The following is a 24,134-nucleotide window of genomic DNA, read 5'->3' as shown; positions in this document are numbered from 1 at the left end:
CATATTAGATTCTCTTCTGCAAACTTCAGACTCTAATCTTATCCTGTTTATGCTCCATCTTAATCTTTTGTTTATGTTCCACCTGTAGCTCTGCTAACTATTCAAAGCCTTCACTATCAACATGGAAAACTATGTTGTACTCCCAGATCTATTTATAAGTAGGAATGACCTCCAGAAGCCTCAGGACCCCAAAGCTCTGGAAAGGGAGTAGGCAAAAGAGAAGGTGCCAGAAACCAGGAAATTTGACTGCCAGTGTTATTTTATTTTATTTCATTTGTGCGTATTTCTAGGACAACTCTAGAACTGGTATTAAAACCAAACCAGTCCAATATTATTAATGGCTAAAAAATTTCTTTGTTGGGCTGTTAAGGGCAGGTCCACTCAACCCACTGTATTCCTCTGGTCTATACCAGCATACAATGGATTGTGATAGAAGCAGAAGAAATCAGGCACAGAAGACTGTCTCCCCTCCATGCTTTAATCTCATACCCTGCGCACCATTTATGGAGGATGTCTCTCCAGTCTTTGACACTCCCAGGATCCGAGCAGGTGAGGTTCATAATTATTCGGCTCATCTCCATGGAGTTTTGAATAGATAGAGACCCTTGGACCACCAGGAGATATTACTATTTAGTTCTTAATTACATGAAAATAAAATCACATAAGGAAAAGCAAACACAGAAACATGAAAGCCATTTACTCCTAGTTAACTCCTCAGGGTCCCGGGTGCTGGGTTTCATAATTTCCCCTGACATTAGGAACTGAGGCAGGGATGATTGGACTGTGTGTCAGGAAAATATTACTGATGGTCTTGGCCTGCAGCAACATTTTTTTCCTATTTTTCCATAGTTTAATCTTAGATCCTCTCCAATTTTCTTCATGTAAATGAAGTGACCCAGTCAATCATGGTTCTGTTATTGTTATAAGTGCCTTTGTAAATGGATACTGTTCAAAACCCCTCACAACCCAAGCAAAGGAGAGAGGGAAAGGGTGAGCTTCTACATATGTGGGAACGTAAATGATTTCATTAAGATTTAATTATGCTTTACTGAATCCCTCAGCACTACAGTGCTACATCTCACTTGCAGAAGTGCCAGGCATACAACCAAGAGATTAGACTGGTTGAAGAGTAGGAAGGCCAGAGGCATGAGCATTTAGACAGGGAACAAAAACAAAACAAATAACAGTAACAACAAAAAAGACAAGGAAGAGACTTCTGATGAGACCTTCCTTTCTAATTTCTGGCACCAGTATCATTTTGACAATGGGGAAAGGAGCAGCTTGCCAAGATCCAAATGGTGAAGAAGTGAGTCAGACAGTGAAGGATCTGTAGTTATCCTGTGTGTGGCAAAGCTACCAGGACAAAAATTGGTCTTGAGTTCAGTGCTGTGTGCTTTAAGATTTGAGCCCAGTAAGGACAGTACCCTTTAGGCTGGTCCCTTACCAAACTGAAGGGGTTGTCCTTGGCTATTTTAAACTTGAGGCTGGTAAGTAGTCTCGAGGATATGTAACAGTCTGTTTTCCAGAAAATGTAATAACCTCTTAAATCTTCTAACTCTCCTACTTCAAACCCTTGAGATAGAGGCAGGAGGAGCCTTCCAGTGGAAAAGCCTCAATTCAGGCTGTACTTTGGATAAAATATCTCCTCAAGATACAGAAGATTAAGTGGTTCTTCCTGGAACTTTTATTTGGTGGTGGGAAGAGGCTATTTATGGTCTGGGTAGGTTAGGAAGAGTTTAGAAAAGGTCCCTTCTCCCATCTCATCCTGGGTGAGGACTAAGTACAGATCTCACACGGGCACCAAGCTAGGAGGTCTTTTCTGAGTGGGTCCTCTGATGCCTGATTAAGTGATATCCTCTGCTGAAGCTTTTCCCACAGGTAGGGCAGGTAAATGGTTTCTCTCCTGTGTGTGTTCGCTGATGCCTGACGAGGTGGTCCCTCCGACTGAAGCTTTTCCCACATTCGTTGCACCGACAGGGCCTCACTGAGGCATGTCCCCTCAGGTGCTTGGCAAATGCTGCACTATGGTTGAAGCAGCGCCCACACTCACTGCAGTGGTAGAGCTCCTCAGCTGCATGTGTCTTCCGGTGTGCTAGATACCGCCTGTGATCACCGAAGTCCTCTCCACACACCCCACACAAGTAGGGTTTGCCCCCTAGGTGGATTCTTTGGTGTGTTGTTAGCACAGATTTCTGGCTAAAGCTTTTGCCACAAATAGTACAGAAGAATGGCTTTTCTCCTGTATGTGTCCTCTGATGCCTGACAAGGTCTGAAGTCCAGCGGAAATGCTTTCCACAGTCATCACATCTGTAGGGTTTCTCCACGGGTGGAGTTCTCTCAGCCTGGATCAGAGATGCAGTCCCATCTACATTTTTTCGGTTTAGGGGATATTTGTAAGAAGTGTTCATCTTGTGAACCTTTTGGTGCCTGGCAAGATGTGAGCTCCGTGTGTAACTTTTTCCACATTCCATACATTTATATGGTTTCTCTCCTGTGTGAGTTCTCAGGTGCCTAATAAGGTGGGAGTTACATGTGAAGTTTTTCCCACATACAGAACAGTGATGGTGCCTCCCTAACAGGGAGTGGACAGGAACGGTTTCCCGAGGATTCACAAAACTATTAGCTTGAGAAATATTTGTACCAAATCTTCTTTCATTAAGTCTACCTGGATAATCTTCAAAGACTATTTCCCAATCTGGTGTCTGATGAATTTCTGGATCTCCCAAAACAGACCTGTGCATATCCTCTAAACTCCGATCTTCTTGCTCAATACCCTCTTCCTCATCTTCACTCCTATCTCCTGTAGAAGGGATGAGAAGAAAAAGGAGACATTATAACTCTAACAATGCTTTCTACACAATGAGGGGTATTTTTAAAAAGGGCTTTGGGAGGGCAAGACCATATTGAGAGAAACATGTGTTTCATATGTGTAGAGGTTGGGAAAGAAGGAAATAATCACTCCAGTGAATGCCTGTCATGGCCAGGCACTTTCTTATATGTTATAACATCAAGAAGCCTTAGCATAGCCAAGTATTATTATCCTCATTTTATAAATGTGGAGATTGGAATTAAGGGTTTAAGTGAATTGTACAGTAAATGGTATAGCTGCAATTCTAGGAGTTTAGTTGTTTTATTTTTCTTTCACCATTTTGTAACATCTATCCCTCAAACAAATGATGAGAGGGGCGAAGAAGAGGAAAATGACAGAAGAGTCTGGCTTTCAGAGGGAGATGGCAGTAATGACTGACATGTCAAAAGAACCAATGACAGGGCCCTAGAGGAGAGAGAAGCACTGACTAGAGGAACTGCCCACTCAGGGTGGTAAGACCCCTTCTGTCATTCCTCACCTGTGTAGGTAAAACTCAGGATTTCTGGCTCTTCAGGCTCTTGAGGCTCATGGATATCTGGGACCTGAGGCTCTTCTTCTCTAACCTGGGAGATATCATCTAGTCTGGGGATTGGAAATGCTGCTCAAGAAAGGGAGAACAGGACATCACGACTGGTTCAACACTTCCTTGTGTTAAGAGCAGATCTTTTCTGGTTGGTAGGTTGTATAGTGAATACACAGCTCAGTTGGTCAAATCTTTGGTCTTTTTGGAGTACCTCTAACCAAGAATTGCCTATCTCTTGCCTTTCTTGGGCCTTCTGCCTGCAACTCAATAATTACACTGATGTAAAATTTATACCCTTTTCCCATACTCAGGAAAGCACATCATCTCCATCTCTTTTGCTTGTTTCTAAACTCATATGCTTACCACAAATATTTCTATACTAAAGCTATAACACTATAGCTTTATTTTATTGTTAGAGGTTTCCAGCCATTTTTTTTTTAAACATTTTCTCTTTTCCCTTTAACTTGGAAGAATATCATCTTCTTCCACTAAGTAATCCATTTATTTCATTGGTGGGGTAAGCATAAGAAGTTCAGTGCATATAATCTAAGGCCTAGGATCCCCCAAATTTCCAACAGGAAAAAGATCTCTGTACTTAGAATGCTCCAGAAAAACATGAAATTCCTTACACAGAGAGACCACAATTCCACAGTCTTCTTCCAGGACATATTCTCCATAGAATTCTTTCTGTGTTGGATCCAGATCACTCCACTGGTCCTGGGAGAAGCATATAGCCACATCCTTGAAGGTTACCAGGCCCTGAAACAACATGAGAATCCAATCAGAATTCTCACATACCTCTTTCCATAAAATGAGGATAAGGATACTACGGTATTTTGTTCTGGGATGAAAACTGTATGCATAGGCAGGATCCATCTAGGAGATGAAAGAAATTCTAATGGGTCATAAGGCTTCTTCTCAGGAAGCTGTGTCCCCTATTGGTGCCATTTCCCAACTTTTTAGTTTTGGGAACCACTGACCCTACTCCTGCCCCTCAAACCCCACTGCATTCCTTCAGGACTGGCTTATTTTCTTCTGCTGAAGGATATTGTTTAAAACCCAAGCTCTTAAAAGTCATCATTCAATTCCCTATTTGATGTTTAAATGCTACCTTCATTTCTATAAAAATTTACCTTCTCTAGGAAGCTTTCCTTAACCTACCCTATCTAATCTCTTATCAGGTTCACAGTCTGCAGCATAAATAAGACATTTTTCCTCAGCTAGATTACAATCCAAAACCATGGATGAATTCTACTCTTTTTTTCTTTAGTCACATGGTTTCAGGTTCCTAACATGAGAAGCACAGCAGTAGAGACATTCTTACAGAAGACTAGCAAAGTTACTCCTAAAAACAAAAACTAAAACCCTTTAATTTAACAACTTCAAAACTAAACAGGAAAACAAACAATACTATGTAGGAGTGTCACAAGATAATCCCAAAATAGCACCCCCCTTTTTTTAAACCCTTCTAGTCAATGGCAAATAAAGCAGCCTGCAGATACAATGGAGACTATTACAATCTATTTTCTTCCTCCTTCCATATACCTGCAGAATTGAGAACTTAAACTGCCAAGGGAGAGTGTAAGTTTGCATCCTACCTGATTGGTCTAGCATATGACTAACATCCAACAGGTATTGAAACAAGTTCTCTGTTGTGCAGAGGAAGTAGGGCACACCTGTGACAGAGCAGTAAGAAGGGCAACCATCTCTGGGTCTCCAGAATTCCTCTCTGCAGGAAGGTCTGAGTCCTGGTACACTGGAACCTCTATGAGGAAAACAAGGCAGAGATAAGCAACATGTAGGGTACCCCCCAAACTGGCAAAGAGCTGGACATATCCCATCATCTTTGGTTGTCACGTAGCTTTAACTTCCTAGTTATCAAGAAACTGGCCTGAGAGGAGAAAAGGCATTCCAACACTACCTTTAAGACAATTAAGGGGGTATGGTGACACAGGCCTACAATACCAGGGACTCAGGAGGCTGAGGCAGGAGATTTGCAAGTTTGAGGTCAGCCTTAGCAATTCAGTGAGGCTCTAAGAAACTTAGTGAGGCCCTAAACAATTTAATGAGACCCTGTCTCACAATAAAAATTAAAAAGGGCTGGGAATGTAGCTCAGTGGTAAAGCACCCTTGGGTTCAATTCCCACTATTGCAAAACAAAAACAAAAACAACAACAACAAAAATCAGAATGCCAAGAAGGCAAACAAGAATATTGCTATTTAAACCTGGCCCCATTTTGGGGGAATTTTAGCTGGTTCCATCTCCTCTCAACATCCAGGATTTTGTGTTTTTTTTCCCATTACAATCTACCCAGCCTCCTTGATGCAGAAGAAATCCCCCCTCCCTGCATTCTGTCACAATCCTCCCTTCCTGCCAGGTTTCCCACCGCTCTCCTGCAGGGGCTGGAACTCCTCTTCATGGCGCAGGCTCCGCTCTTCTGGCATCCCCAGATCTGGGTTCCGGGTGGCTTCCTCATGGAATTGCTCAGGGCCTGAGGTCTGTGCCGCATCCTGCAGCTCACAAGATGACTCAGGGTCTGTCCCTAAGTGCACTGTCTCCTCTGACAGGACTTCCTGGCCATGAACATGGACAGTCACCTGGGAATAATTCCAACCTCCAGTCACCATGGAGTCAAGGGGAAATTCCTGGTTGTCACCAGGGCTTATTAGAAGCTGCCTGGAGAAAAACTCTCAGAGGGGCCCAGAAGAGGAGGCAAAACTCCAATTCCACTAGGATTTGAGAAGAGCTGAAGGTTACCTCACCAGGACAAGGTGGGGGACACTCAGGTACTGCACCACTTTCTCACTTCCCTCAACCTTTGCTCCCAATACCCAGGGCTCTGATGTTCCCATCCTGCCTACCTTCACCTATCCCAAATGCAGCTGTCCTTGCTGTCTGCCTCCCCAGCTTACCATCCTGGAAATGGGGTCTGAGACTGAGGGTCGAGAACCTTTGAGGAAGTAAAAAAAAAAAAAAAAAATCCTCCTCCCCAGGAAACCCACGATTAACATCCAAAGAAAGAAAACTAAAACTATGACTCCTCAGATAATCCCTAGGCAGATGTTTCAAAACTCAGAAGGTCACACTCATACACACACATACCCCTGCCCCGTGGGGCTCATGGATCCAGGAGCAACCCAAAAGCAGAACTGATTAAATTTAAAGGATAACTTATGGGGGCCCTGTGAGCCCTCCCCGCAAACCCAGCCTTCCAGTAGACAATCCCCCTCCACATCACACAGATCAGGACTCCCCCTCCTCACCCACCGCCTTGGTCTCCTGGGTTGTTTCTGCAAACCCTCCACCAGCGTCACTGCCTCCTCGCCACTTTCTGGCCGCTGGCCCCGCACCCAGCTCTGTAGTTCCCCAGGCAGGACGGTGAGGAATTGCTCTAGCACAAGCAGCTCTAGGATCTGCTCCTTTGTCCTCCTTTCTGGCCTCAGCCACTGATGACAAAGTTCTCGGAGTCTGATGAGAGCTTCTCGAGGGCTTGCAGCTTCTTGGTAACGAAAACATCGGAAGTTCTGGTGAGAGGTTTCCAGCACAGGGTCATCCCTCTGTAAGATAGACTCTGGCCTGCAGATGGAATCATCCTCCAGTTTGACCATCAGAATTCCCTCTTCTTCCCAAAGATCCTGGTCCTCTAGTTCCAAGACTGTAGCCATTTCTGGCTCTGGGATGATCTCACACCATTTAGAGCTCACAGGAAAAATCCCCGTCTCCGCCTGGACACTTCAAGTTTCTCCCAAGGGACCTGGAGTAGAGACATAAAGAACAGCTTAACTGAGATTATGCACTAGGATAACAGTTCTAACTTTAATTGTAATCCTTCTTTAATTGTAATACTTCTTCAAATAATAAATCTCCCTTTCTCCAACCTCCACCTCCACCATCATATGTTGCATTGAGATCTAGTTGGGATAGAAAAATCTATGACTGAAGGCATGGCCCTCCACCCTATTTCCTAGGTGAGGTTCCTTCTCTATAGGGAAACATTACATTTTTGTCATGACTACTACCAATTCTACCTCTTAATTTCTAAATCTGTTTCCTCTACTTCCTTCCTGCGGCTGCTTTAAATATGGCCCTCATCATCTCTTGCACAGACTATAGCCATGTAGTACTAACTCCCTGTAGTACTAAAATGGCTGGAGAAAGGGATCTCATAACCTGTTAATCAAGTGGTACTTCTGGGTGTGGTGGTGCATGCCTGAAATCCCAGCAACTCAGAAGGATGAGGCAGGAGGATTGCCAGTTCAAGGCCAGCCTTAAAAAGATCCTGTCTCAAAATAAAAAATAAAAGAGCTGAAGATGTAGCTCACTGGCAGAACACTTGGGGTTTAATCTCCAGTCTCCAGTACCACACACACACACACACACACACACACACACACACACACACAAACCCAAACCCCAAACAAATTCGGTACTGACCACAGTATATTCATAGCATTTTATATGCACACAGATATTTACATGTGTTAGCATGTGTATTGTGAGAAAAAGACATGTCAACAGGACTGACAGAGATGGTGAAGGCTTTATGGAGGTGCATTCTGGGCTTACACACAATATTAATTTCTGTGACATGGGAATCCTCAGAGATCCAAGGAAGAGATTATATGGACAATACTGAGGAAAGTAATAGTGGTTGGCACACAGGCACTCTTAAAAGACAATGTTTAATTGGATGACCCACAGACTTCCAAACTCAAGTGTTCAACACCAGATTTATTACTTATTCTAAAAAACAACCTTCTTTTTGACTTGGTTGATATCATCACTTGTTAAGGGGACACTCAATTCTATAATTCTTGGATTTAACTTTGAATTATTTCCCATTGCTTACAGTTCATTAAGCCCATTCTACCTCTTAAGACTATAAATTCTTCCTCCTCTTCCTTCCTGCTGGCTGTTTTAATTGGAGCCCCTCATCATTTCTCACCTGGACTCCTACTATAGCTTCCTAACTGGGATCCTTGTAGTAGTCAACTGGGAATAAAGTACAACAGAACTCTCTGCATGCATCATTCTTTTGGACATTGTGATTCAGGTAGTCTAGACAACTGTATCTTTAGAAATGCTACTTGCTGTTCTAATGTGAACTCTGGCTGCAAACAGTGAGGAAGGTGTGTAAGATTAAGTGTGAGAATCCTAAGTCAGACTGCTTAGGTTTGAATCAAGGCTCTTAATGTTTACTAGATATGAGACCACAGTGAGACTATGGGTAGATTTATTCTTATATTGATTTTGATTTCATTATATATAGAATGGAGATAATAATGACAGCAATATAATAGTGTTCCTATGAGGATTAAATCTAAGTGTTTAGAAGAGTGATGGCACCGCAGGGTTAACTACTATTTTTCTAAATTATAGTTCCAAGTACATATCTCAGTATTTAAAAACAGTACCTTCTTTTTTTTTTTTGGTCCTGAAGATTGAACTCAGGACCACTCAACCACTGAGCCACATCCCCAGCCCTATTTTGTATTTTATTTAGAGACAGGGTCTAAATGAGTTGCTTAGGGCCTTGCTAAGTTGCCCAGGTTGGCTTTGAACTCGAGATTCTCCTGTCTCAGCCTCCCTAGCAGGTAAGACTACAGGCGTGTGCCACTGTGCCCAACTAAAACCAGTATCATTTTAATGTTAGTAAAATCAATTCCAAATCCTGGTAATGGCAAGCAAAGCATTTCACATTCAGTTCCAATCTGTTTTCTTTTTGCCATACTGGGGATTGAACATAGGGGCACTCTACCACTGAGCTACATCCCAGTCCTTTTTGTTTTTCATTCGGAGACAGGCTCTTGCTAAGTTGCTGAGAGTGGGCTTGAACTTGCAATTCTCCTGCCTCAGTCTTCCAAGTCCTGGGGTTACAGGCATGCACCACTGTGCTAGGCCCCAATTTATTTTTCAAGCTGCATCTCCTACCCTATTTTCTGTACCGCTCAGCTGTTAATGGATGCACTGCTGATCTCCACCAATAGCCTGTCTTCTCAGGCCTCCCTGTCTTTTGAAGGCCGTTCCTTCTGCATGGAGTGCTCTCCATTCCCTCAATACTGCAAGGTGTGTTGCATTCTTAATAGGTTCTCTCTTCATTCCTATGATTTAGTTTAGGTTCTCATCAATTCTCATTTGGATTACTGCAACTGTCTCCATATATGAGCCACCTGTCTCTAGAGTTGTGACCTTTAAGTTACCATCCATTGTATCACCAAAATAAATTTTCATGGTAAATCTGGTCATGTCTCTCCCCTACGTAAGATCCTTCTTTCCTGTCTTGGAAGTGAACAAACTTCTATGTATTATGTTTCAGGTTGACTTTCATCTTGTTCCATCTGCTCTCTTTGCCAATCCTTACATGTGTGTGCACATGTACCCAGTGTGCATGCAAAATACACAAGTGTCCCACTCTAGCTTTTGGACATATTCCTCCTTCTGACTGTACCTTTGGTTAAATTTCACTTATATTTCAAGATGTAACTCAGACTTTGTATCTTCTTGAGCTATTTTCTTTGATCCCACTTCACCTACCCTTGGTTAGATATTACCTAAGTGCTTCCAGAGTAACCTGAGCACATTTTTACCACAGGGTATGTCATATTACATAGACATTGTTCATTTTTCTTGTGAAACTCCTTCAAGTCACTAATATCAATAAAAATACACAATGAATGTATTTAAAACAAAGAACCTCTACCCTGAGGTTTTTTTCCCTCCCTTCTTTAATAGAAAAAAATAATTTTCTTTCATTTACATCTATATTTTTTCTTTTCTTTCTTTTTCTTACTAGTACTATTAATTCTAACTTCTAAAAAAATGTCTTACATATTCATCTATGTCTTCATCTCCATTGCCATTTCTCTGGTGGAGCCACTACAATACACAAGAATGCATTACCAGGACCTTTTAAAAAAATTATCATATCCTCACCCCCGAATCAGCCCTGGCATACAACAAGCACTTATATTCTGAATGGATGATTTAGAACAAATTTCAGGACTGGTGTTCTTGGTCCTGTCCTCCTCCAGCCCAGAGTCCACAAGCAGTCTGAGGTATCCATTGTTTCTCAATCTTTTTGTGTTGTATGACAACCTCCTGAGTGACCTTTTAGTTATCCAGTGAGCTTTTATAGCTGTCTCACCTGCTGTTGAACTTCAAATTAGTTTATGGCCAATGACCATATTATTCATTTTTATTCTTCATCAAACCTTTTCATTTATGCTTTCACTTTTCTATTATCCTCCATCATTTACAACATATTTCTAGTCTATTTTAGATAGTTCCATAATTCCTAGATCTTCTTGAACTAATTAGGCTCTCTCTCTACATCATGGTGGTTTATAGTTTTTAAATTTTATGCCCATCTTTTGTAAGACTATTTCTTTGGGAATTCTGGGCCTTAAGTTGCAAAAGCAAGCCTTTTTAATGGAACTTCATTTGCTTTTACCTAAATGCTAACATTTCAATGATTTTGGATGTTTCCATGTTTTTGAATCACATTTTTAGGATATGTTTTGGTCCTCCCTGCCCTCAAGTGAATTTTGACCCACCCAAGGTGATGAAAAGCCCATCCCTTGTACTTTCTCTATATAGTAGGCCGATTTTCAGTGAAGGGGTGACTCTTTGAGGTCCCAGGTTGGCAGGCTGCTCAATTCATAATCTCCACATGCTCCACTATTACTTCAAGTCATATCTTTGTTGTAGCACAAGTATGGAACCCCCAACCCTAGAAACCTTATCTTGGTTTGAAATATACTTGGGCCACGATAGAGTCAGCTTTTACTCCTCTAGATTTTACTTCTATTTCTGGAATATATACATTTATTCTTTAGTTTTCGAGATGGAGAAAAGAGGAGACATGGACAGATAGGCACAGGAGTTTTAATAATAGGTACACTACCTGTATTTGCAATATTATGCAAAGATCTGAGTGAACTTTCTCACACACAAAATCTGCCAGTGGACTCATGTTGTCTTTAGGATGACATTTTAAACTCTTTAAAATTTGATACTCAGAGCCTCTTCATGACCTGGTCTCTGACTACCTCTTTTCTCCCATGACTGCCTCTCCCATTGAATGTCATTGCTCAAATTATGGTTCTATGTCCCTCTTTTCTAGTTCCTCACTGGGCTTTTCTGATGTTGCATATTGTCTGAAATACTCTTTGTGTTTCCTTCTCTAACTTAACTTTATTCATCCTTCAGATCTCACAGCTCCCAGAATGTCTTCTCTGGTCCTTTAGATTATGCAGCCATAGGAATATGTGCCCGCCCCCCACAGCACATCATCTGTTGGGAGAAATTGTTCCTCTAGCTATTACTGTTGGATTCACTGGACTGTAAGCTCTGAGGACAGGGATATGCTGTGCTCTGCTGATACTCAGAAGTGGTACTTACTTTGTACCTGATGAATGCAGAGAACACTTATTTTTTCTAAGTTTGTCTCTGGAAGGACAGGTACCATATCATATTAATCCTTATTTGTTGATTTGTCCAGCAAACTATTCTGGACAAATTAACATAAGGAGAGATTTATTGTTTTGCATTGTGAATATAAGAGAACATTCTTAGTGGTTCCCCAAGTGATGGAACTATTTCATCATAAAGAATTTTCAGATCACCCTGAGAATAATTCAAATATAAGTTATACAAACTGGACATGTGAAAAAAATCATTTTCCTTTGAGGATTTGAATCGACTTTAATAAGTATAAAATCAGACATTAAGTAATGCAACTACATATTGATTACTTATCCAGACAAAGCTTTCCAACACCTCTCCCTACCCCTACCCCACCCCACACCATTCCCATCTCTGCACAATGGGGAGAGAAGACAGAATTGATACATAGGGTTTTCTGGCTTAACAAAAGGATCTCCACTAAGATTAAAGTCTCCATTATGATAAAAATGCCAGTCATTGTTCTTATGTAGCACTAAGTACAAGAAATTCCATACTAAGGATGCTACAATGTATGTCCTGATAGAAAGGTTCCTCCTCAAACAGCTTTGCTCTCTAGGAAAAACACAAACCAACAACAACAAAAAACAACAACAACAACCACAATAAAAAACAAAAACAAAAAACAACAACATAAAACCTGCAGAGGTTTTAAAATTTCCTTTGGAAATCACAAATTGAGGTTTCTGTTGCTTGCTTTGCTTTCACTTTTGTGGCCTAAAAAGATGAAGGAAAACAGATCAGCAACAGTGGGAATGTGTGAGGAATCCTGGGGTGGGACAAGAGATGGGAAAGAACAGGAGGCATGGTGGTGGTGTGCAGAGCACCAGGATAGGTACCCAAGAAGGTACCTTCCAGCCAGATCCCCAAATTACTGAGGCTACTCTTAAGGGTTTTGCAAGCTAACAATATACACAAGAGACTCCTCTGTAGATAATCACTCTCTTGACTCAGTGGATTATTTGAGATCTGTGAGAGCTTTATGAACTACAATATACTGTGAAAATGTCAAGTAGTAACAGAGTCAGAACACAGAAGCAGCTGTGTTTTTATTCTACAATTCATCAAGTAACCCACAGAAATTCTTCAGCATAGAATCTGGCATAGGGTAGGTGCTCAATATATTTTATTCTTTTTCCTTCAAGCTCTTTTAAATCCTTTTGATAAGAATGCAAAATTTAAATGGTAAACAAGTGAACGATCATTTATTTCTTAAGTACAAGGCATAAAAGCCTGGCCTTGAGATTTGTTACTCTTCTTACTCTACTGCCTTTCTTCAGTGTCTGTCCTTGGAATGGTTCCACAGTTAAGATAAAAACTGGACTTCAGAATATTACAGAAAAAGTGTGACGCCAGGTCAGGAAAAGTAAAAGATCTGGTCCCCAAAGATTTTAAAAACAACGTCTGCAGACATTAAAATCCTGGGCAGGCCCCATGACCTGGTCTCTTTAGTGTGTTCCTGGAATGCACCAGACACATTTGGGGAAGACCCTGGGGGAAGACAAGACTTTTTCTCTATTCTCCACTCAGCCCCTCTCCTTATCTGAAGGTGCCATATGCCAGTGAATATTCTAAGTCAATTCTCTAAATGGGCACAGAAAACCACAGGCAAAGAAAGAATATTCAATTCTCTACTATACAATACTACTAGCAGGGAGTGATTTTTCTGGACACTAAATGACAAAAGTTTTTTCCTACCTATGGGAAAGATGGTGCTCTGCATATTTATTGGCAAATAATTAATCTTCAGAAGAAAAGAGATGGTTAGATTTGAATGATTATATTTAGTAGATACTGATAACCCTAATGTAGGCCCATAATCTGGAAATCTGAATATTATTGCTTGCTAAGACCTTTCAACAGCTCCCCTCACTGTTTCAGAATAGAAAAACACTAACAAAAACTGTTAACTGCTCTCCTCTAATGTCATTGTTCTATAAAATTAACAGAATAAAATATGATCCCTCTATTGGAAAAATTCTTTTATTCTTATTTTAATTATCCTATATACAGATTTTGCATGTAATGGTTAGGAACTTTGGAGTCCTAGGTTTGAATTCCTACCCTTGCTTTATTAGCCATGTGACACTTTGCACAGTTATTTTAAAGAGTAAATGAAGTAACCCACAGAAATTCTTTAGCACAGAATCTGGCATAGGGAAGGTGCTCCATATATTTTATTCTTTTTCCCTCAAGTTCTTTTAAATCCTTTTCATAAGAAGGTAAAATTTAAACAATAAACAAATGAACAATCCTTTATTTCTTGATTACTAAAAAAATTAGAATGCACAGGGAAAATCTTGATTTACTGTCATAGCATAAATAAAGTATTAAACCAAAGAAAAAACAAACCAGTCCTTGCTTTGAAGGTCCTATAATCTAAGATTAAATCAAAGCCTTTGAACAGATGTGATGGAACCTTAAAAATAGGTACCCCTCCTGAAAAACAGTGTCAGCAATTCTTCTACTTCTACTTACCAACATCAAAGTCTCCTCTCCTTCCTATAAGTGGCAGGAAGCAATCTGAGGTAAATTCAATGAATATACCCAAGAAGTCCTATGAAAACTTGACTGGGAAGGCAAAAGGAATGAAAAGAAACAGATTACCTGACTTTGGGCCTTCTAATGTATCATGCTGAACCATCAAACCACGTGGAAAAATTACTAATATTATTGTGGTGCTAAAGTTTGAACTGAGGATCTTGTATTGCTAGTAAGCACTCTGCCATTGAGTTATATCCCCAGCCCCACAAAACCCTATCACATTAAAATATTTTTGCCAGTCAGGTGTGGTGGTGCATGCCTGTAATCCCAGCAACTCAGGAGGCTGAGGCAAGAAACATCACAAGTTTGAGGTGAGCCTCAGCAACTTGGGAGACTATCTCAAAATAAAAAATAAAAAGGGCTGGGGATACAGCTCAGTGCTAAGTGTCCTGGGTTCAATTCTCCATACCGAAATAATAAATCAATATAAATATATATATATACACATTTATTTGTCACTGAATTTTTTTCCTTCATAAAAGTAATATTTGAGTAGCAAGGGGATGAATGGCTCAAAGCTTACTACAATAGGTTTTAAGAAACAGAATAAGGTGTAGAGAAGGGGAAGACAGGACAGGACAAAAAAGAGGGTGGTACAGGAAGGTCAGTGTGGGAAGATACAAATGTCTTCTAACCTGAAATCCTGGAGATCTGTGGTCAGCAGTAAAGTTTTAAGGTAGGTATAAAATGTCATTGAGGGTAAAGGTAAACAAGAAAATGTAAGATAAAAATTTTAACAATTCAGTGTATTTCTATTAAAATGTTTCTCTATGGTTGTATACTCAGGCCTATGAAGCAATATTAAGACAGTTTTTGCCAGGTACATGGTGCGTGCTATTCTATAATTCCAGGTACCTGGAAGGCGGAGGCAGGAGGATCTCAAGTTCCAGACCAGTCTGGGCAACTTAGAAAGACCCCTACTCAAGATAAAATTGATAAAAATTTTATCAATTCTCAGTTATCCACCCCCACTACAACAAAGATAGTAGTCAGTTCTGCATGCTAAGGTAGAGGACTTGCATTTTACCTCCTGTTCTACTTTGTAAAGATCTAGTCAAGTCACATCAACTCATTTGGAAGATACGGATGATTCTCTACCTAAAGGCAGAGAACTGGATTGGCCTTTGAGAAACTGTCCAGATTTTTGATGATTATTAAGAAGGGGCTTTGAGAGGAACAAGGACATGTGGCTTGTTCATTGAGTTATATAATAATATAACACATATAATATGTTTATTCAATAGTTGAGAAGTACTAGAACCAAACACAGATTGAACCCAGGGATGCTTAAACACTGAGCCATATCCCCAGGGCTTTTTACTTTATATTTTGAGACAGGCTCTCACTAAGTTTCTTAGGGCCTTGCTAAATTGCTGAGGTGGGCTTTGAACTCGTGATCCTCTTGCCTCAGCCTCTCAAATGGCTGAGATTACAGTCGTGTGCCACCATGTCTGGTGATGCTAGACTTTTTAACCTTAAGAGATGTTAACCCAGAATCAGTTACTAACCTAAATAAAGCAGTCAATCTTTTTTCTTTTTTGGTGATACTAGGGATTTAACCCAGGGCCGTATACATACTAGTCAAATGTTCTACCAATTAGCTATACCCCCAGCAATTTTTTTAAACAAAGACTTACTTTGAGACAGGGTCTCACTAAGTTGAAGAGGTTTTGAACCTCCTTTTTCAGCCTCTGGAGTAGCTAGGATTACAAGTGTGCACCACCATCCCCAGCTTGAGGTCAATCATGAAGCCTCAGGGAAAAAGAAGGGACATCAAGCCTAACACCCACCCCGATGAGGGCAGCAGCTCTTATTTGGCAGCCAGAGCTAAACTAGATGTATTCAATTTCTGCAACAAACATGGTCAATGTCAACTACTTTTAGAGGAAACATTTAATGGGAATAATAGGATAACATATCACAAATAGAGTCTGATCTGAGGTGTTGATATGGATAACTGAGAACAAGTTAATTCAAAAGTTATTTACTATTTTTGCCTTTGCAATTAACACATCTGGCCAGGACACCCCCTGCTGCATCCAGGTGACTTCCTTCTGGTTTTCTGATACATAGAGGAGACATATAGGATGGGAGCAGTGCCTGATGAACTGGAGAAATCGGAAGAACCAGGTTTTACTGCCAACTAATTCATGACCCAAGGAGACAGAAGTCATTTTTAGTGTGGACACAGATTACTGTGTTCTACTCAGTGAGCCTGACTCTAAGAGCAAGGATGTACTCCTAGTGCCTACCATTGTGTCAATATTCTGTAGAAAAGGAGCCCAATAAATAAATTCAGAAAAAGCTGAATTTAAGTAAGCTTTTTCTATTTATTTTCCACTAACCTGGATTTAGAAGCAATGAAAATTCAGAAATTTGGGTGCCAGGGCTTCTTGGTTAAAAAAAGTTCACAGGAAGAGTTGTGGGAATCTGACATTAGCATTTATTCCAGTTTCAGGTGGCATATCAGTCAAGTCTATCCTGCTTTACTTGGTGGTAAAATATTAGTAAAGACAAACTTTGTGAAAGGGAAGAGAGTAGGGGATAGAGTTCATTCAGTTCACAAACATCTACTGAGCCTCAGTTGGCTGTGTGTCCCACACTATTTTATGTAAAAAAAGAACAGGCTCTGAGCTTGAGGAATTTAGGGGTAATTAAGAAATGGCAGGGACTTTAGCAATACTGAAACTCACAGCAAAAACCTAGAATGTGAGTGTTAATATATATATGATCAAAATAGGAATCTCCTTTCAAGAGAACTATGAAAGTTATGAAAAAAAATCAATATTTCATCTTAAATTTGGCATAAAGATAATGTAGTATTCATTTTTTTTTTAAAGTACACTTCATTTTACAAATGAGTCCAGGCCCTTGGTGCAGTGGCACGGTCTGTAATCCCAGTGACTCTGGAGGTGACAGCAACTGCACTGAGGCCAGTCTGGGCAACTACATCCTGTCTCAAAACAAAAAGATAGGATGTAGCCTGGTGCTATGGTACCCCCTGGGTTCAATCTCCAGTACTGAAAGAAAAAGAAAAAAAAAAAAAAAAAAGAACCCATATACAAGTGGTGAAATTCCCCACAAAATACCAGACTACTATTAGCTTCCAGCACAGAAGTACTAAAAAAGTCTTCTGGACCTCAAATCTCAGCAACATTTATATCACAAAGTTTTGTCAAAGGTTGTGGTTCTCAAAGTGATGAATCCACACCAATGTCATACTACTTGAGACCCTGTTAGAAATGCAAATCTCACACCCCAGCACAGACCTACTATCAGAAACTCAGTGGGTGGGCCTCAGCAATCTGTTTTTAAGAAGCCTTTCAGATGCTTTTAGTTAATAAGATAAATTTGAGGCAAAAGAAATAAATCAGAAGCCAGGCATGGTGGTGCACACCTGTAATCCCAGTGGCTCAGGAGGCTGAGATAAGAGGATCATAAGTTCAAAGCCAGCCTCAGCAAAAGCGAGGTGCTAAGCAACTCAGTGAGACCCTGTATCTAAATAAAATACAAAATAGAACTGGGGATGTGGCTCAGTGGTTGAGTGCCCCTGAGTTCAATCCATGGCAATCCCTCTCCCCGCCAAAAAAGTAAATTGGAGATACATGCAGAATGAATCCAACTTTTCCAGTGTTGGCCAAATTAAAGGAGGGTTTGTTGGTAAGAAGACAGCCAAAACAGGAAGTGTAGAGGTGTTTCATGTTTTATGTCTATGTCAAATTAACTGGGAAGATAAAACCATTATAAGCACACAACTTACCTCTTCAGTATAGTTTGTAATGTGTAAGAATCCCTCACATCATAGTAAACCTTGCCTTACCCTTGAAATAACTGTCTACTGCAAGATAGTATATATACAGAGTGCAAAATGGGGATAGCTGGAGGAGAAAGGGAGAAAACATTATGTATCCTAGGTGTCTGGTCCTAGGAGAAAATATTCCTACTCTCCCTCCAGTCCTGCTTACTAACTTATGGTAGACAGTGATAGTAGAAAGCTAATCAAGACAAATGGCCACAAACCCTAAATGCTTTGCTGTCTCACACTTACCTTACCAACAAACCTCCCATACCTATCCCACCACCTTTCTAAAGGAGCTTTCTGTATCAAGGCCAATGCAGTGGCTTGCAAGAGAAGTTGGAAGAAGAGAGACTCCACTAGCATTCCATGTGGCTTTTGAATGTAGCTACTCTGGAGAAAAGCCAGCAGCTCTAAGTCTACCCTCTAAGCAAAAGCCTTGATGTGGCACTGCTACCCTGGACCAAGGTGGTTCAAGTAGGACTAAGCCTAAGAGCTTCCTTTTGGGGAGGCCAGCACAAAGTCCAAGACAGGGTTATCAAAGTGCCTAAGAGATAAGAACATTCAATGCTGAGCTGGGTAGAGAGGGATTGGGGATGATCCCTTTCTGAGAAAAGAGCATACAAATTAAAGTTTAAAATTACTACTGCAATAGGTAAATGGTGTTGAGAAGAGATACCCAAATTGGCTGTTAAGGGCAGGAGGACAGAACCTACAAGCGGAGACAACAGCCACTAGCCTGAAGGGAAGCTCAGGGTCTGTGACAGCGGCAGCTGAAAAACCACAGATCAGATCCGCTCTAAAGCGCAGTATGATCACAGGTGATAAGATCACGGGCGAGCGTATCTGCATGTATTGGAGGAGGGGGTTGGTGGAAGGAGATGGGGCTCTCTCGGGCAGGATGCCCTGAGGAAAGAGGATTCTTGAGCAATCTGAGAGGCGGAGTAAGAAAAAGCAGCGGAAAATCTAGGGGCCCAGACCACTCCTCCCTTGGTTCCGGTGGGGAGGGAGGGCAGTTGGCGTGGAAGCAAGAGGAGGGACCGAATGCATTTCTGAAGGCCCCAGGAGGCAGAGGGCGGTGGCTGGAAAGAGAAAGAAACCTGGAGCGCCATCCACGTCTCCGAAGGTCCTGGCTTTGGCCTCAAGGAGACACTGAGGATACAACGCGTCCACCCTGCCTGGACATCGCCGCCACCTGGTCCCCAGGACCGTGCGATTTCCCCAGGCTCTGGGGGGCGGGGTCTTCGGTCCCACCCCTCTTCCCGGCCTGGCCCTGCCCTGCCCGGCTCTGCCCTACGCGGCGCGGCGCGGCTGGGCCCAGCCCCCAGCACTCACGGCTCCGGCAGCTCCGGCGGCTCCTCCCCTGCCCCGGCTTCTCCTCCACCCACTCCCGGCCGTAGCCGCGGCGCCGGATCCGAGCCGCGCGGAACCTAGCGGGTCGGAACACGTGGGGCCTTTGCGCCCGGAACCGGAAGAGGCTCTTCGCCCCGCCTCCTGGCCGCGCCGGAGCCTTTCTAGGCGGTGGGAGGTTTGGTCCTCTCTATGTGCCCGGTCTGGATTGGACCTGGGTACTCTCCTAAGTACACAAATGGGTAAAAGTTTTTCCTGGATCTTGGCTTCCGTGCCCCACCCCCTCTGAAGCAAATAAATTAACACTCGGGGCCTTCTTTTTGTATGCATACCTTCTGCAGGTGTTTCTCTTTCTTTTTTTGATCTTTTATGCTTGTTTTTGGTCTGGGTGCCTATACTTCTATGTATTTGTATTGATGTGTTTATATTTTCTTTACTTTCTCCTTTGAAGCCTGGCAGAAAAGACAGCAGCTTTGGGTTTGAATACTGGCTTTTGCATTCATCATCAGCTGCAGGGCCTCAGGCAAATGTTTCTACCTTTCTGAAATTTAGAGTTCGTCTTGTAAAATGAGCATCATGATACTGTACCTCTGAGGAGTAAGTAAGTTTTAGAGGAACTGTTTGGAACATAGTGAATGCTCAGAATAGTTATTGTTTTCTCTTTTCCTGTGAATGTTTGTCTGTTTCCCTGATTCCACTTGTTAAATTTTGTCTGGGTTGGTGACATTTCTGCCTATACCTGCCATTCTGTCTTTGCTTCTTATCTGTCTTGCATTGTAAATCACTTCTCCCGGTGTCATGTCAAAGGCCTTCTCTTTCCAACTGTGTCTTACACAGTTCATTTTGGTGGGATGCATTGCTGAAATCTGTATCATTTTGAACCAAACACATTAGTCATTTTTGGTGGAGGGAGAGTGTATTAGGGTTCTCTGAGAAGCAACTAATAGGATATATAGGTATATAAAAGGAGATTTATTATAGGAATTGATGCATGTAATTATTGGGCTCTTAAATTCTACCATCTCTGTAAACTAGAAAACGGGACACTGGTGGTGTGATTCAGCTCCAGTTTGAAGGCCTGAGAACAGGGATGGGGTGTGAGGCAAGGTACCAATGAAAGTCCAAGAATATGAAGGTGAAACACTCTGATGTCTGAGGGCAGGAGTAGATGGGTGACCCAGCTCAAGGAGAGACTGTGTAAGCTGAATGCAATAACATACACCCAGCTACTCAGGCTATATAGCCACAGAAGGTTTGAGGTTTAAGTCCAGTCTCCACAGCTTTGTAAGACCTGTCTCAAAATAAAATTTGAAAACAAGGCTGGGGATGAAGCTCAGTGGTAGAATTCCCTTGAGTTCAATCCCCAGTACAGGAAACAAAACAAACAACAAACGCAAACAAAACAAAACCGAAACAGGAAACAAAGAAGAGAAGAAAAGGAGGAGGAAGAGCAGTGAATTTGTTCTTAGCTCTTTTGTTCTATTTGTGCCCTCAATGGATTGGACAAGGGCCATCTGTGTTGGTGAGATGGATTTCTTTACTCAGTCTATTGATTCAAGTTCTAATCTCTTTCAGAAACACCCCCATCAGACACACTTACAAATAATGTTTTACCAGTTATATGGGCATCTCTTAGCCTGGTTAAATTGATTTATAAAGTTAGCCAGCACAGAAAGTAATATGTAATTTATGAAAGCCTACTGTGTGCTAGATGTTTTCTATATATATCGTATGTAATATTTTAAAATATTAATGTTAAGTGTATAAAAATACATAGATATGTTCTTTTTAAAAACATGTTAGTTTTAAAGGAAAATAATTCAGTCAGGCATGGTGGCATACACTTGAAATCCCAGCTACTCAGGAGCCTGAGGCAAGAGGATCACAAGTTCAAGGCTAGGCTTGGCAATTTTGCAAGGCCCTGTTGTAAAATAAAAATTTTAAAGGACTAGTGTGTATTGCAGTGGTAGAGTACTTTTTAGCATATTTGACTCTGGGTTAAATCCTCAGTATCGTAAAAACTAATATTGAGTGATATTTGTTAAAGCACTGCAAGGAAGACTTTAGTCAGGACAATCACAAAAGGTATAGGGACCATGGCAATCAGATTTTTTAGAGGGATAAAGAGAATGGGTTTAACTCTGAATACAGCATGGGCAAGTGGGAATTTTCTGATAGGATCAGGACGGGGTGAGTCACAGGAAAGCAGGGAGCTGAAACTCCAAACCTTGATTCTTATGTTCCTTAATTTAATGTCAGACACCAAAACCCATTCAAGAGAACTTTATTGTAAGTGAAAGTGAGGTGAAAATAAAGTAAAAGCAAAGTGAGGCTTTAGGAGAGTTCTCTCTCTCTCTCTCTCTCTCTCTCTCTCTCTCTCTCTCATGGGTCCTCTGCAAGTAGAGAATGACAAAGGAGGCAACATTGTTTCCAAATTTATTACTCTTTGATGTTTACCATGAGAACTGGGGACCACCTTCTGTACTCTTTGGAAATCAGGTATTCAACTCCTCCTTCACTTCAGGTAGTGAGAGTTTCTGGACCTTAGTTTTCCCTGTCTGGAACTGTTATGGTGGCTATTCTATTTAGGGGGGCTTCATCTACAAGTCAATCCCATGTTAACATGGGAACTGGGGTCAATAGCTGGTCAGTCGTTACCTCATTTTGTTCATGCGCTACTAAAGGAATCTTCCCTCCCAGACAAATGGAGATACCTATAGTCATAATTCCTAGCTTCACATCAATATCAATGGACCCTGTCAAGAATTAGTCCCATTACTCCTTTTATTTTGACTTATTTTTCATTCTGTTTATTTACTCCAAATTAACTAACACACTTTACTTTTTCATCCACTTTGAAAGTAGTTTAAAGAAGACCCTAACATAATTTAAAAAATGCTTGTGACCTTGCCATGTATTTCACTGCTCACTGCTAGCTACTACCTAATAAGTGAATGGAAAATTACTGAGAGGAAACTTCAGGGGTGAGGGGAATCTGGTTAAATTAAGCTGATAGGATTCTTGCTGAAGATAGGTCAGTGTCTGGATCTCCCTGGGAAATGTCAGAGGAAGAGAAAACTGATTAGATATAGAGGGTCATCTGCTATCAAAGATGGGAATTCTGGATAAACTGGCCTAGCAGATTCTTTGTTAAAACTGGAGTTTACAAGGAAGTACACACATGTGTTAACAGAATTAAGGACCTCTGCTCACCCTGGGATTGGCCAATTAAATGAGAAATGAAGTGTTGAGATAAGAAAATTGACTTTATTTGAAAAGCCAGCTAAGGGAGAAGAAAGGGGGACTTCTGTCAGTGCTGGGAGCCATTAGCCAAGTAGGTATGACAATTTCCTTGCCAGCGTACCCCATGTTGCAGTGACATTGAATGTAGGTGACCTTGCTCAAGGACCAGGGCGGATTAGGGTGTTCCCGGTTTAGGATAATTGGGTTTAGGGCGTTCCAGGTTTAAGATTATTCCTGCTAGGAATAGGGCGTATCCTGCTGCCTGAGTTCCCCTTGAGTTCTCACGGGATTCAGACAGTAATTTTGGGGAGATAGAAGCCCAGTGGAGGTGGATTTGGGCAGAGAACGTGGATTTCCCCAGAACGTGATTGTAGACGGCTGGTGTGAGTTCGGGAATAAAGAGTTGCTGTTTGAATCTACAAGCTGTGTGGTGGCTTCTGATTGTGTGCCCAGCCAGACTGCGGCATTTGTGCCCAGCCGGACTGCGGCATGTCAGAAAGCTCTTTTATGGGGTGGAGAGCCTGGGGGCACAAAGGGTTTTTTTTAGGGGTGGAAAGGAGGAGCAGGACAGAAAGATTTTGTGCAGAGCAGGGTCTTGGTCATTCATATATTTGTTGACTATTTCTTCTTTTAAGAAGTGTCTTATTTAGTTCCTTTGCCCATTAATTGATTGGGTTACTTGTTTTTTATGGTGTTAAATTTTTTGAGTTCTTTGTATATCCTGGATATTAATGCTCTATTGGAAGATTAGGAGGCAAAGATTTTCTCCCAATCTGTTGGCTCTCTTTTCATGCTCTTAATTGTTTCCTTTGCTACTCAGAAGCTTTTTAATTCGATGCCATCCCATTTATTTTTGATTTTACTTCTTTGCTTTAAAGGAGTCTTGTTAAGGAAGTAATTTCCTGAGTCAACATGTTGGTGTGTTGGGCCTACATTTTCTTCTGGCAATTGCATGGGTTCTGGTCTAATTTCTAGGTCTTTGATCTACCTTCAGTTGACTTTTGTGAAGGGTGAGGGATGGGGGTTAAATTTAATTTTACTAGATTTCCAGTTTTCGCAGCAGCATTTGTTAAGAAGGCTATCCTTTCTCCAAACTGCTTTTGGCACCTTTGTCTAGTATCAGATAAATGTATTTATATAGGTTTGTTTTTGTATATTCTACTCGGTTCTACTCATCTTCATGCCTGTTTTGGTGCCAGTATCATGCTGTTAGATACTAGAGCTCTGTAGTGTAATTTAAGGTCTGATATTGTGATGCCTTCTACTTCACTTTTCTCATTAAGAATTGCTTTAGCTATTTTGGGTCTCTTATTTTTCCAAATGAATTTCATAACTGCCTTTTCTA

General features: G+C 41.3%; 1 protein-coding gene across 8 annotated transcripts; it reads right to left on the bottom strand.

Moving 5' to 3' along the window:
• Nucleotides 1–241: 241 nt before the first annotated feature.
• Znf202 (zinc finger protein 202) lies at nucleotides 242–19,652 on the bottom strand. Of its 8 annotated transcripts, XM_058577117.1 has the most exons (8): nucleotides 19,297–19,429; nucleotides 18,161–18,278; nucleotides 6,657–7,147; nucleotides 5,780–5,990; nucleotides 5,069–5,157; nucleotides 4,022–4,151; nucleotides 3,348–3,467; nucleotides 242–2,800 (listed from the first exon to the last, which is right to left on the bottom strand). In XM_058577117.1, exons 3-8 carry the CDS (start codon nucleotides 7,056–7,058, stop codon nucleotides 1,806–1,808), a joined length of 1,947 nt encoding a protein of 648 aa, XP_058433100.1. In that variant the 5' UTR covers nucleotides 7,059–7,147; nucleotides 18,161–18,278; nucleotides 19,297–19,429; the 3' UTR covers nucleotides 242–1,805. The 8 variants fall into 8 exon arrangements, with proteins under 8 accessions (XP_058433100.1, XP_046294639.1, XP_058433099.1 ...); XM_046438683.1 differs by lacking the exons at nucleotides 18,161–18,278; nucleotides 19,297–19,429 and adding an exon at nucleotides 19,532–19,652; XM_058577116.1 differs by having other exon boundaries at nucleotides 18,161–19,435.
• Nucleotides 19,653–24,134: the final 4,482 nt, after the last annotated feature.

Source organism: Marmota monax, unplaced genomic scaffold (genome assembly GCF_021218885.2).
Source record: "Marmota monax isolate L192 unplaced genomic scaffold, Marmota_monax_Labrador192_F-V1.1 WCK01_AAM20220418_F8-fsc00081, whole genome shotgun sequence".
Classification (NCBI taxonomy): Eukaryota; Metazoa; Chordata; class Mammalia; order Rodentia; family Sciuridae; genus Marmota; species Marmota monax.
Note: the sequence above shows the minus strand (reverse complement) of the source record. Positions and strands in the feature narration are given on the sequence as shown.